Below are 26,099 nucleotides of genomic sequence, written 5' to 3'. Positions count from 1 at the left end.
ATCACATCTTAGTCTCTCCGAAGTTTGTCAAGTTAACACACCCGGTCACTCCCGGTCAGTTCCTGATGACCTAACTAATTAATAATGCACTAGTTCGGCTACACGGCTACCAACCCATCGAACCACATAAATCAGGCCCTACTACAGCAGCAACAGCAACAGCAATATCTCACCTCAACGGGAATGCACGCCGGGGCTGGCCCAGGGCCCAACAGGCATGACTATTTTAGTAACCATGAGTCCACAGCCCCCCACGCTTGCTGCGATCCATCCGGCCTTATGAATAGGCAAGTAGAGAGCGGAGAGATGGAGTTACCAATCTCTGTACTAGAGGCCACCCCCGCCCCTCGGGGTCAGAGGTACGAACGAAACCGGGAAAAGAACCGCCTTGCGGCCAGCAAATGTAGAAACAAATCAAAGAAATACGTCGATGAGCTGAGGGAACGTGAACGAGAGCTGACCGCCCTACGAGTGTCACTGTCACAGCACGCCGCCAGCTTGCGTGAGGAGGTGCTCTGGCTTAAGAATGAGATTTTGCGCCACGGAGACTGCAATTGCGAGTTGATACAGAACTACTTGGCGACAGCGGCTCGGCAAGTTAAGCAGTGACTGGACCCGGCTGGGCTGTTGGCATCGGGGTTTCCTCCTACGCGAGGCTCCCTTCCTTCACGAGCGTCTCCCTTGAACCGACATCACGATCAAATTAAAATGGGATACGTTCTCATGTGGCTACCTCGGTGATCTGCCAATATAGTAATAATAATAAAATACAGGTTTTTTGGCTAGTCTGTAGTTAATTGTCTTATTGTGCAACAAAATGAGGTCTAGTTGGGGAGCGGGGCAGCATCATGTTGGGACACGGTATTGCCCTGAGCTGATTCTACGGCCAATCCTTAGGGAAAGCTGAGAGCAAGAGACGCAGTCCTAGCAGGATACCACTGGAAGGGCTCAATCAAGGCTGAACATGCCGAGGTCGTTCCATAGCAGATCCGTCTGCATCCATTCCTGCGCCACGCTCGTTGGTAGCACATGTGGCATCTCTGTTGAGCGATGCCCATCGTCCCCATCTCTGATGCAGCACCTCAGTCACACGAAACGAAAGCGGGTTCCTCTCCGCCTCTTGAGCTGGCAGGTTCGTGGGGTGCGTCTTTTGTTTTCTCACCATCATCCGCCATTATAACAGCCGCGCTGCAGGTAACAAAGAGCTGCTGAAGGCGTTGAACCTCTTGGTCATATACCAGTGGAGCACGAAGTGCAACTGGAAGCACAACCACCGGCCCACTAATGGGATTCAATATCATCCATTGACGTGGGCCAAGGTGGTAGGTGTTTGAAGATTATGCACCCGAGCGCTTTTAAATTGCTACCTCTTATCACAATCTTGCAGCAAGGTCAAACATTTTCTAACTCCGCTGTTTATCTCGATTGCTCTCGATCAGACAAAGATTTCGAAGAGGCTGATCGAGGCAAGTGCCCCGCTGGTCCTCAGGGATCCCCAGGATACTACACTCCATCACGCCACATACCATGGTTCAACAACTATGGTGCAGCACATCTTGAAGGGAGACCATGTAGAAGTCTAGACATGGATCAGGGTTCGTCCCAGCCGTGCCAGCTAAAACCTACCACGAAGAAGACGGTAAGAGTCACCACTCGTGGGAGTCGTATGAGTAGTATGGCAGTAGCTATGGCGTCGTAAGCGGACAGCGAGGACACATGTTCAGCGTCCGCATTTCAATCCGAGATTCTTGACAACGAGGTAATGCGGGGTATCCATGTACAACGCGTAACGGCCGTTTCTGGAGTACAGCTAGTGTTGGGACGAAATTTAGCCTTTGTCCGCAGTACAGATACCCCGCTCTACTTCATCGGCAAGAAGCCTTGATTAGAATCCGGACGCTGGACCTGGTTTTCACAGTATTCTTGAGGAGCCCCTAGTAAAGTAATTAGGCACACCGGCGAAAGCGCACTTCTATCGCCCCCAGCACTGGAAGCATTCGGACACTCCTGGTAACAGCCCAGGTCCTTTTCAGACGTCCGCTTGCAACCAGCATGTCAATGGGGGCCGGTAAGCGGTACAAACGTTGCGAGGGCCGTTTCTTCTGCATACTGTAATACGGCAGGTTATCTACGGTACGCCTGTACGGGACCATAAGTACGCCGGCGTGGGATTTGACGCACCATGGTTAGACCAGCTGCCAAGAAGCAGTTCCTAATCGAGAAATCGGTCCATAAATGGCAGGTTGGGTACTGTACTGTATCGCACTGGTCACTTCTGGTTACTGGACCTCGAGGTACGAAGCCTGGAATATCGGAGTAGCTTTCGGTAGCATCATCAGGAAAGAATGCAAAACGAGTGTGCTTACCCAGCGGAAGCAGAACAGCAAGCGGCGAGACACGTCAAAAGTCTCTATTTGCTGTACTGTAAGTACGAAACTGGACGATGCAGAATTGAGATGGACATTCTTAAGGCACGAAACACTTCTCTTGGGCTACCGTTGGCGCCTATATGGCGATATTTGGTTGGAATAGAGCGGGGGCCTAGCCCGGACCACCATGAGGTTAATACCGTAGAAGTCCGGCATGCGTCTGAGAGACATGATTGCCGTAAGGCACCATTTCTTTGAACTCTCCACTATGAAGATTATATACATTGCTCAGATGGGTGCTGGGTTAAGTGCCATTTGGATACAGCTAGCGCCGCACTTGTCGCCTGAGATGGGAGCCGCAGGCGAGTAGACCGTTCTGTGAAGTCTCCCAGGTGCTCAAATAGTAGCATGGGCGCAGTATACGATGCTATGCACATCCACTCATTCAGTTTGAGATACCTTTCCTACGTACGTCGATCTTCCTGCTATCCTCTCTCCCCTGCTTGTAAGCGCCGCTATCTCGTATCGCGTTGCTTCTGTCTGGCCGATTGACAAGCTTGATGCCCTGGTCTTCAAGATAATCTTCCGCAATTTTCGTGGCTGTCTTCCGAAACGCCACAAGTTGCCCGTGCGAAGCCCATTTGGACTCTAATATCTCGATATTATCCGATAACTCCGGTGGCGGTATCTTGCCTTCGCCAAGTAGCGGCGGACTTGTCTCAAGCTTATAAGATGGTGTTTGATGAGAATGGTTGTCCTGCGGCGGCAGCACCAGAGCAGAATATGGCAACAATAACTCTTTGTCGTCGAGGAAGGCTTCGGATGAAGGCGATTCTGCCTTGATGAGGTTTTCAGTCTCTTTATCAAGGCCTTCGAAAAGGTCCAGACGCTGTTCATCTTTCGTATCGAAGTCGGGTACCATTGAGTCCTCCCAGACTGTGTTGTCGGCCTCCTCCGGGTTAAACAGAACGGAATCATCATGTGCACAGTCCTGCTCGTAGTTGACTCTGTTACCGCCATCTGAGAGTGCTGTGGCAGGGCTGGCTGCTTCCGGGGATTTTTCACGCCCGCAATCCGTATGGTCTCTAGGCTCGACCTTCAGCGGCGGTCCTGGCTCAGGAGTAGAAGATGGGCTTCTTAGAGGTCCGGCCAGTCGGGCCAGCCGGGCTGCTCGTTCAGTCTCCTCTTCTCTTGCCTTGGCCGCAATGGCATCCGATTCCACTTTCTTGGCTCGCAATTCTTCGCTGGCCTTCTCGTTCGCGGCAGTTTTAACGAGCTCGTCGCAAATGCCATGGCAATAGCTATTCTTGCTGCCAACACCCTTAAAGGGTCTGGCCCACTCCGCTATGAAATTGTACGCCATCTCAAACGACATGGCCGCCGCAATCGAGTTTTCCGCAATACCGTAAAAGGTCAAATCCACGGACGACATGTAGCCAGTCGAATAATGATTGCAGTCGAAAAAGCAGCCCATGGCGTGAGCAAGAGTGGCGGTATAGCTTTGTTGTCTCACCGATCTCGAGCGGTCGCCATCGCAGCGGCTGATGGATACAACGCTTTGTCCAGCATAATGTCTTTGCTCGTCCGGTGACTCGTGAGCCAAAACCTCGAGTCAATTCGCGACCCCGCGCCACTAGGCCTACTGTAATTACAACCTCCCCAGACCGCGGCAGAACTTCTCCTCGTCAAGACACGCCGAAGAGAAGCTGGGCCCGAAATCCATCTTGCCAACATGGGTTCTGGAACCGGATCAGTAAGTGCCCTGACGAGGTCATTTCCGCTCAACTCGAGCTCGTCATTGTCACCAACATTTCATACCCGCAAACCAAGCAGCTTGCTATACCGACCGTTCCGCAAGACGCTATTGTAGCTCAATGGACACTCTCAGAAAGATTCCCCAAGAGGGTCCAGCAAGTTGCCCGAACCGTCTTAGGTAGCTAGGCCTCTGTCATCGCCCACACCAGGAGGCGGAAAGGCAAGGTTCACAAGACCGGCGTACTGCGACGTCTTCAGCACGCTTTGCGTACTGGAACCCGACGCACGAGCGGATGGAAACGGCGATGCACGTCCCGCGAGGACAGCGGGCGCCAGAACTAAACAGGATTGTCTGCCCCCATGTTCCAGTTACTGACCCGTCAAGTTCCTCCTACTCCGTTGCTGACAGCCGCAGTTCGTCAATCAATTGCCATACGAGACCGAGCGACGGCCGAGCGACACGATCGATGCGCCGAGTCGAAGCCATCTATTTTGAGGCCCAGACGGATGCCAGCGACGACGCGAATGCCGTTGCTGGCATAGACAGCGACGCGGATGCCGAGTACGAAACCGATCCCGAGTACATTGTAGTAGCTCCCGCTGTCGCGGCGGAGCCTCTATCTGTCTACGACATCATCCCCGACGAGGCCGGTGGGGCTGTCATTCCCAACAGTAAGACATCACAAGCGGCAGCTATGCTCATCCTGAATTTCTCTGGCCAAACCCTGAAGCCTGCGGGAAGGCAGGTTGTCATCCTAACGTGACTTTAATGATGAACTTCGACGGGATGCCCTCCAGCGCTGTAATACCTAAGGATTAGGTAGATAGCTTTGTATTCTGCTTGACTCGCGACGGCTCTGTCTTGGATAAAAATTCAGAGTTTGAATATCTCGTTACTTAGAAGAATGCTTATGCAATTGGCCGATTGTCGAATCAGTCAACGGTGATCTATTTATCACCGACCTGGCTACTGAGCGTTTGACGTTCTTGCAGTATGCACCTAGCCGCCTTACCAAGAGTTTGGCAAAGAGCTAAACGATTATCACTCGTTCAACTCCTTGCCACTGCAACAGTTACTACCATCACCCTTCAAACCGTTGCCCTGTTCTCCGCATCCTTACTCTTTTTGGGTTGCTTTGCTTCGTACACACTGTAGATCTGCGCAAAGGATACAGTGTCTACGTCCCCGAAGCTGCGTAGCCAGTTTCTACTGTAGGAGAATTCCCCAATATCATGGATGGGCCCAGGATCTCCACCCCACTTGAGACCTCACCTACTATGTTGCAAAGACTGTTGGATATCACAGATGATGCTCACACTGATGCGGATCTCTTTGACTGCGATGGCCTTTCAGTGTTGTCTCAGACTTTGTATTCTGACTGGCCTATTGCCGTCGAAACGGCCAATGATGGACTCTCAGATTGTCTTCCACAACACATGGACCCCGCACTGATGGAATTGGACCTCGACCAGAGTATTGCAGATGGCTCGCTTGCTGCCTCAGGGCGCTCATCCTTCAGCCCTGTCCGGTTACGCACCTCTTCCCTTGGAAATCTGGAGGAGTCGTGCAATGATGACCCGGTGTTGGCATTGCTGCAAACTGTTGATGTCTCACCTATTCCCAGTGAGCGACCACCCAGGTACGTCGGTTGGCTCTTAACTCGAAGCATTTGAACAGCGATCTAAGTTTATATTATCGGCCCCCGCAGTAAATCAATGACTACCGACGACGCTCTGTTCACGTCCTCCCAGATAGCGCTCTCCATATTCGAGCTTCCACCCACTGTTCCAACGAGGATGATGAACCTGATGCGCGAGGTCACCAGGTGTACAAGAATGTCGCGCCATGGGCAGATGGACTTTTCCATTGCCCCTGGGAGCGTCAGCCTTCATGCAACCACCAGCCGGCCAGGTTGAAGTGTAACTACGAGTAAGTTCACCTTGGCTTTTGCTTTTCGGTTTCGCTTCTTTAACCAGAAATCCAGCAAATTCGTCGACTCACACCTCAAGCCATACCGATGCAAGGTTGACTCGTGCCAGAACGTCCGCTTCTCTTCGACTGCCTGTCTCCTTCGACATGAGCGTGAAGCCCACGCCATGCACGGCCATGGAGACAAGCCCTATGCTTGCATTTACGAAGACTGTAGTCGTTCGCTACCTGAAAACGGATTCTCCCGCAACTGGAATTTAAGAGACCACATGAGACGTGTCCACAGTGATTATGGAGCGTCGATCAACTCCCAGAATGACTCGTCCTTCTCTAGACGGGCCCCAGCTTCTGTCCTCGTCAGGAGCCGGAAAAAGGATCCCAACCGTTCTTCAAAACCCTTGGGCCATAGTCGCAAGCTGGCTTTAGAGCCAGGGCCGGCTGATGACGCCATGGATGCTGCTAGAACTGCTGAGCAGGCCCTCACTAATCAGTGGTACGAGCACCGTTCTGCGATGCAGCAATGCCTTCAATCCTATGACAACCCTGTCGCTTTCGACTTCTTAAAACAGTTGAGTGAAGCTAGAACACATTTCGCTGCCATGGTAAAGATCACATGCAAGCTAAAGAAATGCTGGGACTCGCAACGCCCATCCCACAAAGACCAAACTGTTTGAATTAAGAATACGGGGCTTTGGCGGGTCGAGATGATCCGTCAGACGGCCGGGTCTAGGAAATAGTGTGTTACTGATACGAGGGTTCGGTCCGGTTGTTACAAACCCTGTTGTGGTGTGCGGGAATTCAACCGAATGATGCTCTCGTCTCGACTCCTTTGTTGTTGTCAAATTCGTGGTAAAATTGAGCCAAATTAGGTAATACTCGTTATTTATCAGACTTGGGCCGAATGGGGACGCAAACAGGGATCTCAGCAAGCTGCATTTGGATCATGGGCATCATGTGGGCACTCTTTCTGATGTCCCCTTTCTGGCATACAGAGTCTAGACTGGTTAAGCTGCGGTAGGCCAGATGTAGACCTCAGAATGCAGAGCTTCTGATGGCGCCACCGGTCCAAAGGAGCAAAGCCAGCGAACAGCAGCGCCGATACTGCTGTGTTTCATTGTTGGCCGTGGCTCACACAAGGAATTAACAGGTCTCTCCAATTCCCACCGAGTAGTATGTAGAAATGATACAGGAGGCCAAACAACCATGCTGATCCGCACGATCGTAATATTTCGTTGTACTGTAACTCAAAAGAATGTTTGTCGCTATTACACAACTTTCAGGTTGGCACCCGTAAAATCGGCCAAGTCAAAATCAGGCTCAAAATTGCATTAGTTGGGGCAACAGGGACTTAATGTATGGTCTTACTGAGAACCCGTATACTTGCTGTTCTTTACCCCAACGGGATGATCTGGTTTCTGCTTCATCAGCCCCTCGGTCCTCTTTTGGCATGCTCGGAAATCCCCACTTTTTCCCGTTTTGCCCATTCGGAAACTCTCGTCATAACCCCAGTGGGATCGCCTCGTTGTGTGTCCATCTGCATACTATCACTAGCGAAACCAGCGTCATCTCTCCACTCTTTGATAGTTTCCGTTTAGACCCTTTTGCAAGGGTAGCTGTTGACGCCATGTACCCCGCCATGCTTGCATGTACAGAGCCAATCTCTGCCTTTGCTATTCATTAGTTAGATCTTTCCACCATGTCTCTGGAGGCTGTGGACAAATCCAAGGTAATCAAGACAGTCACGAATAACTGTGGCGGTAGCGATCCACGATTTACACAGAACATGAATGCATCTATACGTTTCCATTATATACAACTACATTCGTGTCATGTTATGTGTAGTAGCTGAACAATGCGGGGATAGTGTCTCGAGATTGCTTGGACCTTGATGTAGCACATGAGGTATAACCACCCTGCCACCTAGGGCCATACTGCTGGGTAGGTGATGGCAAGAAGCATTGCAAGCTAAAGACTCACCACTGTCTGAACACAGTTTGCCCAAAGCAAGCACTATAGAGCGAGGTGGTGATCCTTTAGATTCGCCTTCCTGTGGTCATCACTCGAGACATCGTCGGATCTGTTCAAAGAGACTCAGCCTATCTAGGAGGTGACGGAATGCATATATAATATCGCCGGCCTGGTCTCGCAACATGCCAGAGAAGAGTAAAAGCGTGCGACTGGTCGTCAGGAGGAGGGATGGGAAAGGGCTCTTGTTCCACCAATCGGCGAATTGGTCTTGCCCTCCACCTCTTTGTTCGATCTCGACCCGGAATACATCGCATACAGCCATGTGCAGGAGGAGGGGGTACTGCCAGTCTTCTCCCATAGAAGCATTCTGGAGAGCGTTGAATGACTCTTCTAACTGTTGGCGAAGGTCCTGTGCCACGTCCTCACGCAAACACTGACACAGCGACTGATGGGCGCTGGAGGCAGCTGCTTTCAGCTCATATATTCCATAGCCTTTGTCTCCCTGCGCCATCCAGATGGCCACCTTCTGGTACGGTAGATGGGCTGTTGATTTCGCACAGACATTTCGGCAGGTATGCAGGGCTGCCTGCTAATCCTGGAGTCTTGCTCGAGTGACTTCGTCGTCATTCGATACCGCAGTGGCTATCCCCCCAATGCGCTCTGCACTCATGATAAGATGAGCGATGAAATCGGTCACGTCAATCTCGTTCGGCATTTGAAACCTGCTCCGGTTAGTAAGTTCGGAGAGGCACCATCGGCGTACGTACGCTATTTTGAACGTGCAGGAGTAGCAGTAGACTAGATCCGCAACATCTTTTTTATCGTAACCTGCATGGACATTGGCCTCTCCTCTTCCACTGGGAGCCAGTCTCAGACACATCTTCAAAATGAGCGTGAGATCGTCTGTGGAAGGGTGGCGTATAGTGTGCATCATCTTGGAGAGGGCAAACATCCATATCACATTGCGAACGGTCTCGCTTTCATCAATTCGATCAATCGCATTTGCAGCGGCAGCGATGCTGGGGAGGTCAGAGAAGGTGGCGGCCATGGTAACGAAGTAAGTGACTTAACCGCTTCGTAGGTGGTTCGTTGGTTTGCAGATGGTCGAAGAACAAATTGATGGGGAGAAGTCGGGAATCATGTTTTGTCCGGTTGACTGCTATCAAATACAGCCTGTTGCCCTCTGCTAACAACACTGAACCAACCGCACTGAGCCAGACAGTCGGTATGTACCGTAACCGTTACCTCTATTTTCTCTTAGCTCCATGACCCGCACCCATTACTCCACACACAAGCACATATTGAGGTATCCCGTGGTTACGGAGCTTGACGTGCGAGAGCGCAGTTGATGTTTGTTCAGCAAGACTGTGCCAGCTGAAATAGGCCAAGTTAGCGGCGTCTGCGGGAGCCATCCGCGGTAGCCTTACGAGCCAACAACCAACGGCAGGCCTGGCCGGAACAAAAGAGGCATGCCGATGCTGGACGCGAAATTGCGATCCAGTTGATCGGAACCCAGTCAGCGGCCGTCACGGCCATGCCTGCATTCAGCGACGGTCAACCAACGTGCTGCGGGGTATGGCACTGCACTGTAAAAGGACCAAACCAACCAACATCCAATCCCTCAGTAAAGGCCACTTCCCCTAACGACTCTGATGACAGTGGACTGGAAATGAAGGGTGGCATGCGCCGGACGCCGTTGAGTCCTACCAAGGAGATCCCTCGCAGCACTGCTCAGCCTATCGTGACTAATGCCAATGCTAATCAACACCAATCGACATTGTCGCCCCGAACTGCGAGACGCAACATGCTGCATCATGAGTTGACGGGCTACGAAGTAGCACTTCCTACTCACGAAATATCCTACTTCGCAAGTTGAGCTGCGTGTAAGTCGCACCGTACTGCACCACGATTTCCTTCGCCATACGCAGCCTGCTGTTTGTCTCCCCATTCGGCCCAAGTCTGCTGCTGTCCTAGGCGTGGTCCGCTTCTACTCAAGTCCACCTTGCGACAACAAGCATAAATAACGAGCGACTCAGAAGCAGTACCGAAATGGATGTTCACTCGCGGTGGCGGAAGCGGTGCTGGAACAGCTCAGGTGTGGGGAGCAGTGCTAAACGGGCAGGGCTGCCACAGGGCTGCTAAAGGGATTTATGCAGAATACAGCGTGCGCACCTCACTACTACAAGGGTTACAGGCGCAGGTTGCAGAAACACACCATCGTGAAGATGGTCGGAATGCTGGGCGACCTTCGCCGAGTCAAACAGTAACTAAGCTATTATATGGAACTATTCGTTGTTTTACTATCTCAACTATCTTCCCAGTGCGTAAATTCAATGAAACATCTTAAACCCATAGCACCTTGAGCGCCGCCTCCAAGCTCTTCTTCTGTCGCTCTAATGTCATCCGTTGCTGTTTTGACTCGACGTCTTCGCCCGCAATCAACTCAAGCTGATCTTCTGTAAGCCTCATCACAGTGTCGGATCCCATGACCTTGAGGGGGCTCTCCTCACCCTCCAGAAGGAAATACAAGATGACCTGCTGACAGATTACATCCACGAAGCGCTTACGAGAAACTTTGTAGGTGCTCGTCAGGGCGTCGAGAATATCTTCGCACACCTGTTGCGTGTTGTCTTTGTTTTTGGCATGGTCTTTGATGTCCTTAATGTTCACGTAGGCCTCGCCTTCATGTCCCTGGAGCTCGATTGTCAAATCCTCCAGCGCGTCGACCATCCGCCCAGCCCGCTTTCGCTGGAGGGTGGCGTTGAAATAGTGGTTGAAAGTAGTCGGTCTCCCTCCGCACTCAATCTGTAAGAGGAATTGGGCTTGTGCCATAGCACGACGGTAGGCGTCGCACAGCCTGTCAATCAGAAGCACATCCCACAGTTGCTCTCTGACTTGTGCTTCAGGGCACAGCTTGGTCAGCAGCTCAAAGATATAGTCATGAACCAGCACGATGGCTTTGCTGGTGTGCGAGAGAACCAGAGGCTCCCACTTTTCGGACTGCTCCTCGAAGACTGCAGCGAGAACAGTTCCGCCATACTAGATGATTGTGAGCAATTGTTTGGCCCAGCGACAGAGAGGTTACCTGCAGTTCCGAGCTCAGGTCCGCGGCTGGAGGCATACACATCCTTGATCTGTTCCATTATCGGATTCTCCGATGACGAAGGGCAATCATAATCATTTTCTTGGAGAATATCAAGAAGCTCAGGGTAATTAGCCGTAGGAATCTCGAATGGAAGTCTGATGGCCACTTTACTCCCAACCGAGTCTTTTTCTTTCTCATCATTGGTCCATTCCGGCCCAAACCCCAGTTTATGGCCTCTGTCTTTGAATGTATTGGAGAAGTCCTCGTTCAGCTTCATCATTTTTGTTACCAACTTCAAGCCTGGATCTGTCTTAAACAGCTTGTCGCTAGCATAATAGCCGTTCAAAGCAGCTCCGGTAACCTCCTGGAATCTAGAAGCCAGTTTCGCTAAATAGAGTCTCTGTGATTGCTCACTTGCTCGAGCTGGACCCATGGCTTCTAGCTTGGCTTTGCACGCATGCAGTCTTTGCTCGACGTCGGCTGGACATGTGGGATTTCTTGCTTGGAGATGTTCATGAGCAACCCACGGAGCCTCAGCTTGAGTGAAGTGATATCGCAGTGGTCGGTAATGGATGACCACGCAGAATCCATGAAGAAAGCCTCCTCGGCAGTGAAACGCTCCGAGAGTGTCGAATGGTGGTCATCAGCGCCACGGTTCTTGACTATGTGGTAGCCCAACTTCAGGTTGCTACCTTTACCAATAACAAGATCTCGGATCGTATCCTTCGATGCTTCCTCCGTGGCAAGATCTGGCCTGGTCAGCACACCCATTGTTCTCACTCCAGATGGATCAGCCGTCTCCGCAAGTTTCAGGATCTCTTGAGTGGCCAAGTCCACATTGCAAGGTACAATGGCCAAGATTCTGCCTATGCGTTAGCAGTGATAGGACGAGAATAGCTGCGATTACCCACATAGTTCTTCGGTCGTTCATGTACGACTTGACCATGTTCTCAACAAGGACGATATCGCTCTCGCTCGTAAGTCCTGAGTAAAAGTGAGCACACACTTGAGCCTTCGGAGGCGAATGTCAACCTACCAGGTGTGGCTACTCGGAAAATACCAGGCACGTTAATCACGGTGAGATGGTCTTGCTAGAGAAAGAAAGCGAAGTCAGCGATGGCACGAAGGTGGTTCAGGTCTGACATACGTCAGGACCGCAGATTTCGATCTTCAAAATGTCCTGGCTGAAGGCTGAACGGCCGTCGTTCGTGCTGGTTTTTGATATTCGGATGTCCATAGCTACGTTGGCCTAAAAGATCAGCGTCAGTACCACCACAAACAGGGGAAAGAGATCGTCGTACCTCCTCAAAGATATTGATGAGCTCTTCATCATCCATCTTTGGAAGCTCGTGCTTGAAGTCAGGAATCCGTTTCTTGGTCTGCTCGTCGGCGTTGGGACGGGGAATGATGGAGATGAAGATGCGCCGCTTAGCAGCGCGGCGGCAGGTGATCTGAGTCGCATAGCGAGTACAGAGGCCTGCAGCACGAGGGAACGAGAAGCCCGTGACACTCTCCAACACAGAGATTTTCCCACTCGACTGATCACCAACAGCAACGAGCTACGCTGTGGTTAGCTAGCTATTGGGGCAGTTTCGCCGGCTCGGCATCATGGCTCACCTGAGGCAATGGGATCATGGCGCCGACGTTCAGCTCTCGCAGCTTGTCAATCTTAGTCAGGGTCGACTCGTTTCCCAGTCCAACCTCGCTTTTGACCATCTTGGCCGGGGTCTCACTCCTATCCTATCAAGTCTTTACTTGAAGGTAGTAGTAGACAGGCGCCGGAAGAGCGGATGCTAACCGTAACCATGGCTTTGCCCTGTCCAATCTTGTGCTTCTGGTTCTAGTTTGATGCGAGGCTACCAACACAGGAGACGAATTTCGAAGTTATTTTGACTTTATCCAGGAATAGTTGGAGGGCTTCATGCAACTAACAACTAGAATGACTAACTCAAAGAGTGACGAGGCTCATACGCGAGGCAGCCAAGGTAGCATAGTGAGCGAGTTCCCAGAGGATTTCGAACTATAATGCGAAGCCGGATACACATCATATGTAGAAGGAACGCGGGGGGTTTCGAACGACCCCACGGCGGGGTAGCTTACCTTCCTCTTTGGGCCATTCGTTGGTCGTGGCCGCCAAAGCAAGCCTTCCGTTCTTCGAGGCACAGTTGCAGCGTCATGATTCATTTCTGATCAGATCCCGACCTCGCTTTTGGTTACATCGTGAGCCTGCTGGATGACCGGCTTCGGGTGCCAATGTGCAGCTGTGAAGGAGCTCTAGGCCTCGTACTCGTGAGTATGAACCGCGGGGATTCCGCTAGACCGAAATCGGCCGACACAAATCACATATTATCTGCGTTCCGGGTGGCGAAGGTCGCGGACTCCAATCTCAGTTTGTGGCTTACTTGTTACCCAAAGCCCTTACTGTACCTGCTCCGTTTCCAGTTGGTCACTCCATTCCCGTCATCACGTTCCTGTTCGGGGTCCCGTGTTAGTAGTATTTTCTAGCAGGCCAGATTGAAGGCCCTTCTCCAAGTGTCTAGCATCCTATCCTCGGCAGCTGAAGCGGCGCCTGCAGTCTGAGGCACGGGACAGTTAGTGGTGGGAAAACAGGTTAGTAGATCGCCTTAACGGGTGTCCCTTTGGGTTGATTGGTGTGCGTCGAGTCGGCCCGTGGCCATGGTAAATCGTATCGTTGTTCGGACGGCCTCCATCCAAAGCCTCAATCCGTTGAAACGTAATTAAGTAATCTGGATTTCATTACAGGAGTATCGAGTCCGCCGATCCAACATGTAGCAAGTCTCTTTGACGGCCCTAATTACTACATAAAAGACCGCCATTTCTACCCGGACCTTCGTGCAACAGGCTCGTCGCCGCTCCATATGATCCCGCTAAAAGCGTTTTGCTTCATCCTGTCAATATCCTCATCCATCTCCCGGGGGTCGCTCACCTCCCTGGCCAACGAGAAGTCGATCAGAACCGCGCGCCCGTCTAGGTTCCGAATCATGGCGTTGCTGGCGGAGCTAAGATCGCCGTGGATCCAGCCAAGCTCATGCAGCCGCCGCAGCGTGGCCAGGGTCTCCCGGGCGTCCTGCAGGCTGTCCTCCTTGGCGGGGCGGCCGTCGATGTATTCCAACACGAACCCCTCCGGTGCCTCGGTCTCGGCGTTCTGCAACTCGGCGCCGAAGACGGGGCCGATGCCGTGGCCGTCGATGGCTTCGTAGGCGTCGAATTCCTTGTGGATGTTCTGAAACTCGGCAACCCACCGCTTCACCGCCCACGTTTGGCATGCGTCCCAGCCTTTGGCCGTGATCGTCGCCTTGAAGACCTGAGCTTCCCGTCCCTTGCCGATTTGAAAACCAAATACAACATTCTGGGGTTTGACTGTTTCATATATGCCTGGTCCTCCATCGTCGTCGTACATTCGTTTGATGGCCTGGAAGGTCTGAAAAGGGCATGAATCAGTCTCGCTGGCATCTCTCTGAACAAGAATGTGCGCCGTTTCTCACCTTTGCTATAGCCTTGGTATCGGCCTTGGAACTGCCATTGCAGGAATCATCGTGGGTCAACGGTCCGTGGCAGAATGGCTCATTCCCTTCGACCATGCCATCGCGGCGCTTGAGGGGCGCGGGCCCATTCGAGGGACCATTGGTTCCCGGCGCATAGGCTGCCCTGTAGTTGCACGCGGGTTGTTTGCCGTTGCGTGCATACCAGGGGTCGTTATCCAAGAGGGCGAAACCCGGGTCCGCGGGCGTGATGTCCTTTGGCCAACATGGATTGTCCCACAAACCATCGTCCTTCGTCTCCTTGTGCTTCCACGAGGAGATGGTGAACTGAGGGACGTGGGCCACGGTGATGCCGACCGTGTACTCCGTTTTGGCTAGAGGTGGTAGGTAACGGTGGTCAGCTACTTACTGCCTAGAATCTGGAAAGACCCGCATGAATGGGAACCAGGAGAGTTTACGGTGGAAAGAAGAAAAACACTTACTGGGCGCTCTAACTTTAGTCTTCGCACCAAAGTTCTTGTGCTGCGCCGCGTCATGCATCTCGGAGTCACTCAGTGCGTCGAGCGGCGTCTGGAAGCATATGTTGCTCCACATGTGCGCGGCGCCTCGGCTCTGCTCCCTGGGCAGCCAGCGGACGAGCTGACCGGCGGCGGCTGCATCGCACTGCCCCGCGGCTCTCTTGTCATTTCCGCTCAGCAGGTAGGACGGAGGGTATACGGCTCGGTCGCACAGCTTCCCATCTCGATACGCCGCGTTCTGCCAGCCGGCGCCCCCGTGTTGCGCAGACCACGCATCGGTGGCCGCGGCCTTGAGCCCCAACAGCTGCGTCTTGGTGGCCATCTTCGGCCCGCACGACAGCGTCGCCCACTCCGGATGGACCGAGATGGCGGAGCTGTAGTGCTGGCAGGCCTGGCCCCACTTATCCTCGCAGGTGGCAGCCACGAGCGTCGGCTTGGCGGTCGCGGCGTAGGAGAGGGAGGTGATGGTGTAGGCATGCGTCGTCGTCGTGCCTTGCCGGCATTCACGGCCCGTCACGACGCTGCCCGCGCGGTTGACGTGGACAGCGGCGCCCTTGAGCTTGCACGCGGCGGCCGTCTCGCTGGGCCGACCGGTGCTCTTGGGGTCTTTCGTCGTCTTGGTTGGCTTCGGCTTGCCGGCGCCTGGGTTGCCCTTGTCGCCCTTTCGGCCGCTGCCCTTGCCGATCTTTGAGGGGACCTTGAACCCGGTGGCCGAGTCCGCCACCTGGTTCAGCGTGTCGAAGACGTTCTTCATCTTGTCGGGGACGAGGTCGTCGTTTCCGCAAGGGTTCAGCCAGTTTCCGAAGGCCCCGTCGGGCGCTTGCGATTCGTCGTAGACGTAGCTGGAGAGCTTGGCCGCGTTGATCATCATCGCTGTGGAAGAGGTCCCCCGCTAGTTAGCGCCGGCTTCTCTCTCATTGGTATAACAAAGAGAGGGGGGTGACTTACTCATACCCGCAGTCAAGGGTCTGCCCTCCGGAATGGCATCCAGCGCGATATCAAGAACCAGCTTGAACGAAGCCATCAGAACGTAACATCCGACCTGCCACGACCGACTCGTTAGTTTATCGTCGCCATCTCTCCCCAACAGTCTCGTAGAACATACCTCTGCGATGACGGGCAGTGCTTCGACGAATGTGTCTCCCACCAGGTTCAAGATCGGATTGTCACAAGTGCACTTGCCCTGGACCAGACACCCGCCGCCGGCGGATTGGCATTCCCAAGGTATCGAATGCTGCCCTGGCCACCATCCCACACACCCGTACGACGTAGTCCGGTGTTCGGCCTTGGCCTTGTCGACGGCATCCTTGCAGGGAGTGAGGCAGTCCTCCACGGTCGTGGGGTGCTTCGGCGGGACCTTGAAGATGATGCAGTTCGCGTCATTCTCCAAGTGCGCGCCCCGGTAGTCGTAGGGATCCAACGAGGGCACCGCGGACGACGCAGGCTGCTTGGTGGGCGTCGGGTCCAGGTCTTCCTCGTCCGACTCGGCGGGCCAGGGCGTGCACGTGGCGCCACCGTCGCCCTCCTCGACGCCGACGACGTGGTAGTTGCGGACGTGGATGCCGCGCGGGCACGACTAGGCCACGCACATGCCCCCCGCGGCGTACGCCACGCGCTTGCCGGCCGGATCCAGGATCTCGAGGTACTGCGCGCCGTGGTTGAGCACCTCGGCGCTGCCGTAGTTGAGGCCGGGCTTCAGGTCGTAGACGGCCGGGGTCTCGGTATTGCCACTCCACACCTTCAGATTGTGGCCCGGCGCGAGGCCCTGTTTCATGACCACGGCGAAGTAGACGCCCTCCACGCCCGCGTCGTAGTTGGTCGGCTTCTCCGAGTACATCCCGTCGGGGCCCTTGCATTCCGTGTCACGCGGGTAGCTCTGGTACCAAATGGCGCCCTCGGCGATCTTGCCGTCGACGGTATCCATGGACGCCGCGGTAGAGCCCTTTTTTCGGAAAGCATTGTTGAAAGATCGGACAAGGGGTTGCCAGCCGCTACACGTTACCGACGTCAGTATTGACCCTTTTGTGTCGGGCGTCGCAGTCGACAATAGAACCACAGCGAGGATACTTACCTGTGGTCGTATCGATCTGGATTCATATACTTCCACGGCTGATAGTCGTGATTTTGCTCCGGCCAGACATCACCAATGTAATGACTTTCCGGACCATCGTTCCAGGTCTGAAACTGCACGTAGTTGGGTCGCGGGTTCATAGCCAGGATGTTCTCCATCCGAACGGGCAAGTTCATATCACCGAGGCGGTAGAGATTGGTCTTGTAGGCCGCCTTGTACTGCAGAGGGCTGATGGGGATCATGTACTCGGCACCATGGTAGACCGCCGCGTGGAAAGGCTTCAGGTCGGGACCGACGTCACCAGGAAAGGCACCGCCGTGGCCGGCATATGCTGGCCACGAGCTCTCCCAGCTGGCAATGCCGTCCACCGTCTCGCCCCAGTGCTCCCTTCGAGTTCAGTGGCTTAGCATTCACTCATTGGGCTCATGTTTGGTGGAGAAGTACTTACCACCACCCCTCAGCACCCTCGTAGTACCCCGTCGTGTTGTCAAAGTCGGGCATGAAGAAGAGGTTGCCCTCGTCCCACTTCTCCCTCCACGCGTTGAACTCGTATCGAGACCAGTCGGCTGCCGAGAAAGCTGTTGCAGGGGAGCTTTGGTCAGCCAAAGAAAGCATGGTGGGAGTCAAATTAGGGGCTTCTTACTGCTGACAACATTCTTGCCGCTGATCTTGAACCAGCCGTCAGAGCCTTTGTACTTGTTCCAGATACCCGTGTAGTCGTTGGCGTAGTCGCAGCAGGACGCCCCGTTCCAGCATGCGTCGCCAGAGGCGTACAGGTCCATGTTCAGGTACACGCCCATGCCGGCCGCCGCCGCGTTGTTGAACATGTAGCCAAGGACTTCATCGACCCAGGCCGGCTCTACACAGCCAACGTTCATAGAAAAGGCATCGAATCTGCAGAGAACCGTCAGTGCGGGCTACCACGAAAACGGGATGGGAGGCTGTCCGCAGAGTTTCGCACACTTACCCAGCGGCTTTCGCCTTCTTCAAATCTGTCTTCACATGGTCTTCTGTAGCCTTGCCAAGCTGTGTGCGAGACCTCGAGTCAGCTGTCTGTCGTACACGTAGAAGTCTGCCAAAGTGTATTGGAGTAAAGGGGAAGGAATGATCACCATGTAATGAGCTATCGCAGCCTTGGAAACGACTTGAGTGGCTAGTAACAGGGTGCCACCCAGCAACGACAGCGGCCTGTTTCCTTTCATCTTGACTGCTGGCCAGAACGTCTGCAGCGGATGCTAGTCCAAGGAGAAAAGAAAGCAGCCTCAGCAGCTGGCTGGTCAAGTTCATTTATATTATTGCGTTTTTCATGTACTTCACAAGCATCTTGAACCCCCACTTGAGAGTTCCACATGCGACGAACTGCACAAACAACAGGGATGCGAAAAGTACAATCCAAGGTCCACACATGGCGTAAGCTGAAGCCATCTTCGATTTGGGACCCACGGACGTAAAGCCAGGATGTAAAGGATAAGCTTCCCACTATGCCCACAGGATGGCACGAGTGACCGCGGCTACTGTTCAGCCCCGCGGCGATATAACGGTAATTTACAATATTGACTACGCCGTAGACTAATTGCATATCGGGGAGAGCAGAGTGGGCGGACCGCAGACACCGGGACTTTAGTATGTCTAAATAAAGTGGTTTGCCTTGAGGGGGTTCCACCAGCCTAGTATGAAAAGAGACTTTGAACCCCTGGACAGAGCCCTGGACAGCAAACCATACGACATCGTCCCGTCCCGTCCCAGCATTTCTCTGCCCTGGCGTTCGCATTCGGCCCGTAACGGAGGCTGGCGATGACAGCGGTTACTATCGAGGCCAAAGGAGAGGCGAGGGCTTTTTAGACCGGTCATCTCGGCTTTGGGCAACCGTTGTAGTCCGCTGCGAATATATGGTTTTACATGCTGAAACCGATAATCAGGATATACTAACCAGTATACTCCAGATATATGGTAGATACTAGCCTGAGCTGCAATGCGTTCGAGGACGGTGCAGCAATCAGACCCTTGTGAGTAGGTCCGCTATTACCGCCAGGGCGTGTGATGCCTCGAGGGGGCGTCGCCCTGGTCACTGGCGATAGCGGTGTCGGCAAGGATTACAGCGCCGAGGTCTGGGCTTCTACGCTTACCAGCCGTGACCTGAGCGCCCGTGTGGTCAGAGTCAGCGATGCCACAAAAACGGGCATACGCGGTTGTTACCGGTGCTTCCTTCGACCGCCTGCTTGGTGACAGACTGTACAAGGAACAGCATCGGGAAGCCCTTACCACTTTTTACCAGAGCCAAGTCCTCGAGCACCCAAAGTTCACGGAGAAGCACTTCCTCGAAGTGGTGCGAAGTAATGACGATGTGGACGTCTTGTTCGTTACCGGGCTGAGGGACGAAGCGCCTGTCACAATTTTGGCACATCTGGTGCCAGACTGCAAGTTACTCGATGTTGATGTACGAACTGCAAAAGAGATACAACGGGCGCGTAGAGGATTCCGCGACCGTAACGCCACTAACGGCACTGACCCCGAGGGTGCCAAGTACAGGTGCCAAGTACACCCTTCCAGGAGCTTGTGGCCGAACGCAGGCAGTGGAGTCCGGTTATCGCCCAAGCTGGGTATTCGTCAATAACGTAAGTGGGCAGGAGGCAGTGAAGAGGTTTGGGGAAGCCAAGTTGCTGCCCTTGTTCCACGAGGACCTGCTGCGTCCATATAAAATGGCCCGCACGGTTTCTGACTACCCGCGCCCGGGTATTGCATTCCGCCACGTACTCAACATTGCACAGAAACCCGATGGGCTCGCCATATGTACGAATCTGCTGATGAGCCAGTTCCACGGGAACTGGGGTGAGGTTGACGTGGTGGCTTCCTGCGAGACTGGCGGCTTTGTCTTTGCGTCGGCGCTGGCTGTCCGGGCTCATCTGCCACTAGCGCTAATTCAACAAGCCGGCAAGCTCGCACCGCCACTGGTTTCGGTCCGGAAGTCACAGTCTTACATCTCATCGCTGGCAGACCATTTTCTAGTGAGTGACAGGGAAAAGAGAATTGAAATGGACCGACACGCAGTCCCCGAGGGCGCGTCGGTGGTGGTGGTGGATGATGTGCTGGCAACCGGAGAGACGCTCTGTACGGTGTTGCAGCTGCTGGGTGAAGCCGGCTTGAGCCCCGACAAGATTTGCATCCTTGTTGTGGCCGAGCTCCCAAACACCATGGTCGGGAGTTCTTGAGACGTCGTGGTCACTGTGGCGCCCATATTCATAGCCTCCTAGTATTTGATGGAGTCTAGCACCATGCCTGTATTTTGGAGCGCATGCCGCACTGCTTACTGCAATGAAGAGTTAGAATATACGCTAACCCTTACAAAACCTGTGAAGAGAATATGCGGAGTATAACCTTCTTCGAAGAAAGCTGCAAGTTCCTCAAGGACCATAGCTTTGTTATTATACATTTATTAGGCCATGTTGTGCAGTAACTAAATAGTATACGGCGGGCACTGGCGTGGAGCGCCGACCGCCTCAGCTCGCAGCATCCGTAAGGAAGAATACAGCAGACCTACCAATAATCAGGTGCCTGCCGCCACACGTACCGGTCGCATAAGCAGAGCCCCACCTCGATACTCTCGTTACCATTCCGGCGTCACCTCAGAAACTGAATCATCCCGCAGGGTATTCTCTTTTGCTGCATCCGTCCGGAGCTCTTGTAGATTGTTTTGCGATCCTGGCTTTCATGGTTGCTTGCAGACCTGTTGGCCCTACCGTTGGAGTGCAGAGTCGGAAAAGTAGCAATGGCGCACTAGCGCGGCTAGCGGGCCAGGTCTAGAACACACCATCATTAGCGCGGAGCCGATTTGGAACCCCGCGCCATTAGGGCCAACACCCAATCTCCCTGTTACGCGAGAACTTCTCTTCAAGACACCGAAGAGAAGCTCGGCCTGAAACCTGTTGAAAGCCTTTCCGCCAACATGGGTCCTCGAACCGGATCAGCAGCTGCCTGGTGAGGTTTACTCAACTCGAGCTCATCATGTCATCACCGTTTCACACCCGCAAGCCGGCAGCTTGCTACAGTATATCTACCGTTCCGCAAGACGCTTTGGTAGCACCATGGCCACGCAGAAAGATGCTCCAAGAGGGCCCAGCAAACCGCCGAACCGTTTTGGCTAGCTAGACCTCCGCCACGGCCCACACCAAGAGGCAGAAAGACAAGGTGCGCAAGAGCGGCTTGTCGCTGCAGAACAAGACGCGGGACCTCGGCCGCTACTGCAACCTCTTCAGCGCGCTTGCGTACTGGAACCCGACGCACGAGCGGTGGGACACGGCGATGCACGTCCCGCGCGGCCAGCGGGTGCCGGACTTGAACAGGATTGTCTGTCTCCATCTGTCCCATCTTCTTGTTACCGTTCCGTCGAGTGTACGCAGCCCCGTTGCTGACAGCCGCAGTTTCGTCAATCAGCCGCCGGCCGTGCGAGACCGAGCCACGGTCGAGCGACACGATCGCGCCGCCATGTCGAAGCAGTCGATTTCGAGGCCCAGGCGGACGCTAGCGACGACGCGAATGCCGGTATCGATGTGGATAGTGACGCGGATGCCGAGTACGAAAGCGACCCCGAGTATGTTGCAGCAGTTCCCGCTGCCGTGGCGGAGCCTCTGTCTGTCTACGACGTCATCCCCGCCGAGGATGGCAGGACTGTCATTCCCAACAGTCCCATGAGACGGAAGGGTCCGAGGCAGCTGCCTTCGCCGCGAAGGCCGCAAGGCAAGCATGATTCTCGTCTACTGACTACATAGTAGACTAACCGTTGACGCTCATCATACAGCAGGCACTCCAGGTTCCCAGCCGAGTGGAACGGCAGCCCGCCCGTACCGAGCCCAGCTCCACGACAAACACTGCACCAACCGCCGCAACGAATGCAGGTGCTCGGCCAGCACCCACGAGACACCCCGACCACGGCGCGATGGATGCGTCGCTGCAGAGAGCTGTACGCTGGAACAGCCGGGTGGCGGCTAGAACGCCCTTGGCGCCGATCATGTTGGCACAACCACGGCAATGCCCTCCCAGACCGGGGGGAAACGGCGCATAACTGTCACAGATCGTCCGCCAAGGAAGGGCTGTACAGAATGCGGCGAGGCACGCGCCAGACTACTCCAATGACCACAGACACAAGCTGCAGCGGGGTACCCTGGCGAAGAAGATGGTGGGAATTATGGAGGACCTTCGGACGAGTCTCAGCGGTATGCAGTTCGGGCGAAGACGTGGCATATGTTGATACGGAAGATATCACAAGGCAGCTCTGTCTATGCTTGTATTGATGTACAGAAAGCGAACTAATTAACTTCGGGTCTGTAGATACCGAGGACAGCTACCTGGAGGAATCCGTGGGAATGTATTTCTTACCATCCGCCCTAGCGATGTTCTCCAAGTCATCTCGACTTGAATAGGAAGTGGGCTGTACGTCCCACACTAATTCTTCACACCAGAATCCTCGTGGAGACTAGGACCAGGGAGTCACGGGAGCAGAAGGGATAGCAGTTAGCGTTTAGAGCGTTTGCTAATGAATTGAACCTGAAAATATGCTGCAAGATAACCAGACAGAGCTTCCGCTTATGATATATTCGTACTTATACCTGTCGCAAGCATATCGTGTTGATTGCGTTCAAATCCTCGCGCATCTGCCGTTCATAAGGCAACTCACGACCCATCTTTTCAGCCCCGCTGTTTCTCGTCGGGAGCCTTCTCTTATTTGGCACCACCGACCCAAGAGGGGGCCGAGGACGCTCCATCAAAACGGCCCTCTCGAAATCGCATATCCTAATTTGTCTAGTCTCTTGATTGATCAGCACATTAGGCGACCGGAGATCCTTGTGTGCAACCCCACAAGTGTGCAGGGCACGGATTGCGTGGATTAATTGACGGCTTAGATCGCCATCGTCGCCTGTAGTGCGCACCGAGTCCAAGCTAGCACCACCCCAAGACAGAAACATCATGTATTGAACTCGGACGCGGAAGTCGTAGTAGTAAGTGCGTGATATTGTACGTAGGTCGATTGCCCCGAGAAAGATCGGCGTGACTACCCTGCAATGGCTGCAGGGCTTGGTAGACCTTTGCTTCGTGTTCGAGATCCTCGATGAATGCCGGCACCGTGCCCTTGCCAATAAAGGTGTACCCATATGCAAGAAGAGTCACCTTGAAGAGGACCCCACGAGCACCTCCCTTGTCGAGGCTCTCGATCCCGTCGTCAAGAGTGCGCTTGAGTTGGTCGCGGAGCAGTGTCACAAATCTGGCATGGCTAATGCGGTGGTGGAGACCATCCCCATCGTGTTGATGAGCAGCGACATTGGGGCAATTTTCATCAACCCGCGTCCTCGTCTGTAGCGTCAAACCGCGCAGACATTCCTCTGTACAGTATCCATCGTTTTGCTGGCGACTGCGGTAGGCGTCGTGACCGTCTTTCCGCGTGTGATTGGGCAAGGCCCGCTGCGCCGCTTGAATTCGTCCGCTGCGTCTTGGCTCAAGCGGCGTGGGCGTCTCCTGCATTCGCCTCGTGCTCTCATCGTCGGATGACTCCGGCGAATGCGCTGGCACACCAATTCTCGTCACATTCCCGGGCGGTTTCCTTGGTTTCCTCTTCCGCGAAATACATGGCGATCGGTCAGCATCGCTGTATGGGTCAGGCTCATAGGCGGGCGAGCTCGATGGTGCCTTCCGCTGATCGACTGGTATCGTCTTGAGTATGGTCTCGACATCTTCTGACCAGGTCTTTAGACTGGACATGACCGCTTCACGCTCATCCTGGCGATGATATCGTCTACCTTGGGAGTAGTCCAGCGCTAGCAGACTGAAAGCAAGCATCTGGCTGACCGCCGTACAATAACGCGCATCACGCGGGTGCGCGACCACCTCCGCCCGCGGTTCGGCGAGATGGTACAATAGGGTCGTAGGGTCGGACCAGTCCACTTTCAAAAAAACAATCGCCTCCCCCGTGGTGACCAGGCCGTACTCTAATCCACCCTCAATCATGTAGTGGAACGTCTGCGTTATGGCAGCCGCGACGAGCCGTTACGAATGGTATTGGAACAGAGCCTCGGGGTCCGCTGCGGTTGGGATCGTGGCCCGATTCACGACCTCTTTGTATATATCCATCGAGCGAAGCCCTACGCGGAGATGCTGTGGAGTGATCTTGTGAGGCGCTTTGTACTCGTTGATGTACAGCGGAATTTCGAGCCTCGTGAAAGACAAATCAAGGCGGGGGCACAGATCACTCACAACTTTCCAAACCGCTCTCTTCCCGCTGCACCCTTCCTAACCCAGATGGACACCGACGTAGCAGAGCAGGGAAATATGCCGAAACCCCGGCCGTCAATCACTACCTCGTCCTTCTACCACTATAGCACATCCGTCCATATCTCCCCTCTGTGCATATCACCAAGGTTCATCTTGATCTGCCCGGACTCCGCGTTAGTCATGACGCACACCAAACCGGTTGGATGGTCGGCTGTGCCGCGGCGCACAAAGCCGATACAGTTGGCGTCGTCCCAATAGTCGTCCTGGCCGCCGTATGCGTACAGCTTGCGAGTAGGGATGATGTCGGCTAGCTGGCCGCCGCAGGCGGGCGGCTCCGAGGTCCCGCCATCTCCCTTGATGCCGTACAGGTCGCCGTAGAAGACACTGGGGTAACCCTGGGTGTGCAGCAGGATCAGCGCATACGCTAGGGGCTTGAAGAAGCTCTCGACGGGCGTCGCGGCCGTCTGTCCAGGTTGCGTGTCATGGTTCATGACAACAGTCACAGACTGGCATGGTCGTGCCTGTACGAGGGAGCCGTCGAAGACGGTTCGGAGATCGGGTCTCTCGGTGGTTGAGAGGCGCGAGAAGTTGTACAGAAGTGGCGAGTCTAACAGCGAATACTGCGACTGTATAAAGTCAGGACGACGTTGCTTCTATATAGGGGTTTTTGTGCACGAGTCTCGTCTAGTACCGCACTGGGAAATCATAGATCGAACGCTCGGAGTGGTTCCATTTCAATTCGACCCTAAATAATATTCACCTCTTACTTATTTCCGCAGCTGGACAATCTCACGCGGATGGTTGACGCTAGGTGCATGCGAGCACTACCAAGGCCGCCGCAATAGTGTCGTCCGCTGTCACGCACATGCCAACGAGGGCATGCATATCGGCCCAACGAATAGCTACATTCCTGAAGGATATGGCGGCTGAAGGGCAAAAGGGCGTCTGGAAGACGCCAGACGAGGTGTATATAAACCTGACGAATCACCCTCCTGAAGGGGGGGAAGGACAGACAGACAGAGCCCCTAGAAGTGCCATAGTCAATTATTAGCTGAATCGGAACCAAGCCCTTACTGCCCTTGTCACATCCGCCGACCGGGGAGCGAGCTTCTCGCGAGGGCAGCTCGCCACACCCTCTCAGAGACGAGTAGAGAATCGTTGGCGCGTGGACCGCAGTTCGCAGCGTGTGCTGACCGCTGCCCGCCAACTACTAAGCTCCGATTGCTTACGTCGTGCCGATTATAGCCAGCACAGCAGCAGGCAGGCCAGAACCGACACGACAGCCCGGCCGGCACCTCCCACACCTACAAGGACCGCCCTATCATAGGCATGGGCACAAAGGCCTCACAGGCTCGCGCACAACCCACAAACCCGCTGAGCGATGTTGTTCAGGACCTGGATTACATATTCGGGACAAGTTGGGACGAGGGAGGGAGACGATGCAGCATGCAGCCGTTATCTATTACCGTTTTGGTACGGTCGTGTGCTGTAGCTGATTCCACATCTTCAGTAGTGTTCGGGTCTCATCTCTGCTCGCTGCAGGAAGTGGCCCATCGGCAATTCGAAGTACCTTCTCTTTCCACGCGCGGTTGGCCAAATGTGAACCGGACAGGCATCTTTTTATGACAACAATAACATGT

At 54.2% G+C, this 26,099-nt stretch overlaps 7 protein-coding genes across 7 annotated transcripts; 2 read left to right on the top strand and 5 right to left on the bottom strand.

Annotated features, from left to right (window-relative positions):
• Positions 1-948: 948 nt before the first annotated feature.
• PG985_005866 (uncharacterized protein) lies at positions 949-3,843 on the bottom strand (the record flags this gene model as incomplete). Its single annotated transcript, XM_066825635.1, has 2 exons — positions 949-1,005; positions 2,842-3,843. 2 exons carry the CDS (start codon positions 3,841-3,843, stop codon positions 949-951), a joined length of 1,059 nt encoding a protein of 352 aa, XP_066688795.1.
• Positions 3,844-5,357: 1,514 nt separating this feature from the next.
• Positions 5,358-6,744, top strand: PG985_005865 (uncharacterized protein; the record flags this gene model as incomplete). Its single annotated transcript, XM_066825634.1, has 3 exons — positions 5,358-5,748; positions 5,877-6,054; positions 6,110-6,744. 3 exons carry the CDS (start codon positions 5,358-5,360, stop codon positions 6,726-6,728), a joined length of 1,188 nt encoding a protein of 395 aa, XP_066688794.1. The 3' UTR covers positions 6,729-6,744.
• Positions 6,745-8,110: 1,366 nt separating this feature from the next.
• Positions 8,111-9,070, bottom strand: PG985_005864 (uncharacterized protein; the record flags this gene model as incomplete). Its single annotated transcript, XM_066825633.1, has 3 exons — positions 8,111-8,608; positions 8,657-8,744; positions 8,790-9,070. 3 exons carry the CDS (start codon positions 9,068-9,070, stop codon positions 8,111-8,113), a joined length of 867 nt encoding a protein of 288 aa, XP_066688793.1.
• Positions 9,071-10,365: 1,295 nt separating this feature from the next.
• PG985_005863 (interferon-induced GTP-binding protein Mx2) lies at positions 10,366-12,823 on the bottom strand (the record flags this gene model as incomplete). Its single annotated transcript, XM_066825632.1, has 8 exons — positions 10,366-11,036; positions 11,108-11,587; positions 11,635-11,969; positions 12,019-12,091; positions 12,144-12,198; positions 12,255-12,356; positions 12,409-12,666; positions 12,725-12,823. The coding sequence occupies 8 exons, from the start codon at positions 12,821-12,823 to the stop codon at positions 10,366-10,368; spliced, it is 2,073 nt and encodes a 690-aa protein (XP_066688792.1).
• Positions 12,824-13,946: 1,123 nt separating this feature from the next.
• On the bottom strand, positions 13,947-18,401 carry PG985_005862 (uncharacterized protein; the record flags this gene model as incomplete). The annotated part of the gene is made up of 11 exons (XM_066825631.1): positions 13,947-14,549; positions 14,614-14,984; positions 15,093-16,001; positions 16,077-16,170; positions 16,234-16,704; positions 16,795-17,119; positions 17,200-17,586; positions 17,648-17,777; positions 17,843-18,093; positions 18,167-18,252; positions 18,312-18,401. 11 exons carry the CDS (start codon positions 18,399-18,401, stop codon positions 13,947-13,949), a joined length of 3,717 nt encoding a protein of 1,238 aa, XP_066688791.1.
• Positions 18,402-19,363: 962 nt separating this feature from the next.
• PG985_005861 (uncharacterized protein) lies at positions 19,364-20,408 on the top strand (the record flags this gene model as incomplete). Its single annotated transcript, XM_066825630.1, has 2 exons — positions 19,364-19,735; positions 19,968-20,408. 2 exons carry the CDS (start codon positions 19,364-19,366, stop codon positions 20,406-20,408), a joined length of 813 nt encoding a protein of 270 aa, XP_066688790.1.
• A 4,152-nt stretch (positions 20,409-24,560) lies between these two features.
• Positions 24,561-24,950, bottom strand: PG985_005860 (alpha-amylase; the record flags this gene model as incomplete). Its single annotated transcript, XM_066825629.1, has 1 exon — positions 24,561-24,950. One exon carries the CDS (start codon positions 24,948-24,950, stop codon positions 24,561-24,563), a length of 390 nt encoding a protein of 129 aa, XP_066688789.1.
• Between the last annotated feature and the right edge of the window lie 1,149 nt (positions 24,951-26,099).

Source organism: Apiospora marii, assembly GCF_038362585.1.
Source record: "Apiospora marii strain CBS 49790 chromosome Unknown utg000003l_segment0_segment0, whole genome shotgun sequence".
Taxonomy (NCBI): domain Eukaryota; kingdom Fungi; phylum Ascomycota; class Sordariomycetes; order Amphisphaeriales; family Apiosporaceae; genus Apiospora; species Apiospora marii.
This window is presented reverse-complemented; position numbering and strand designations above follow the sequence as displayed.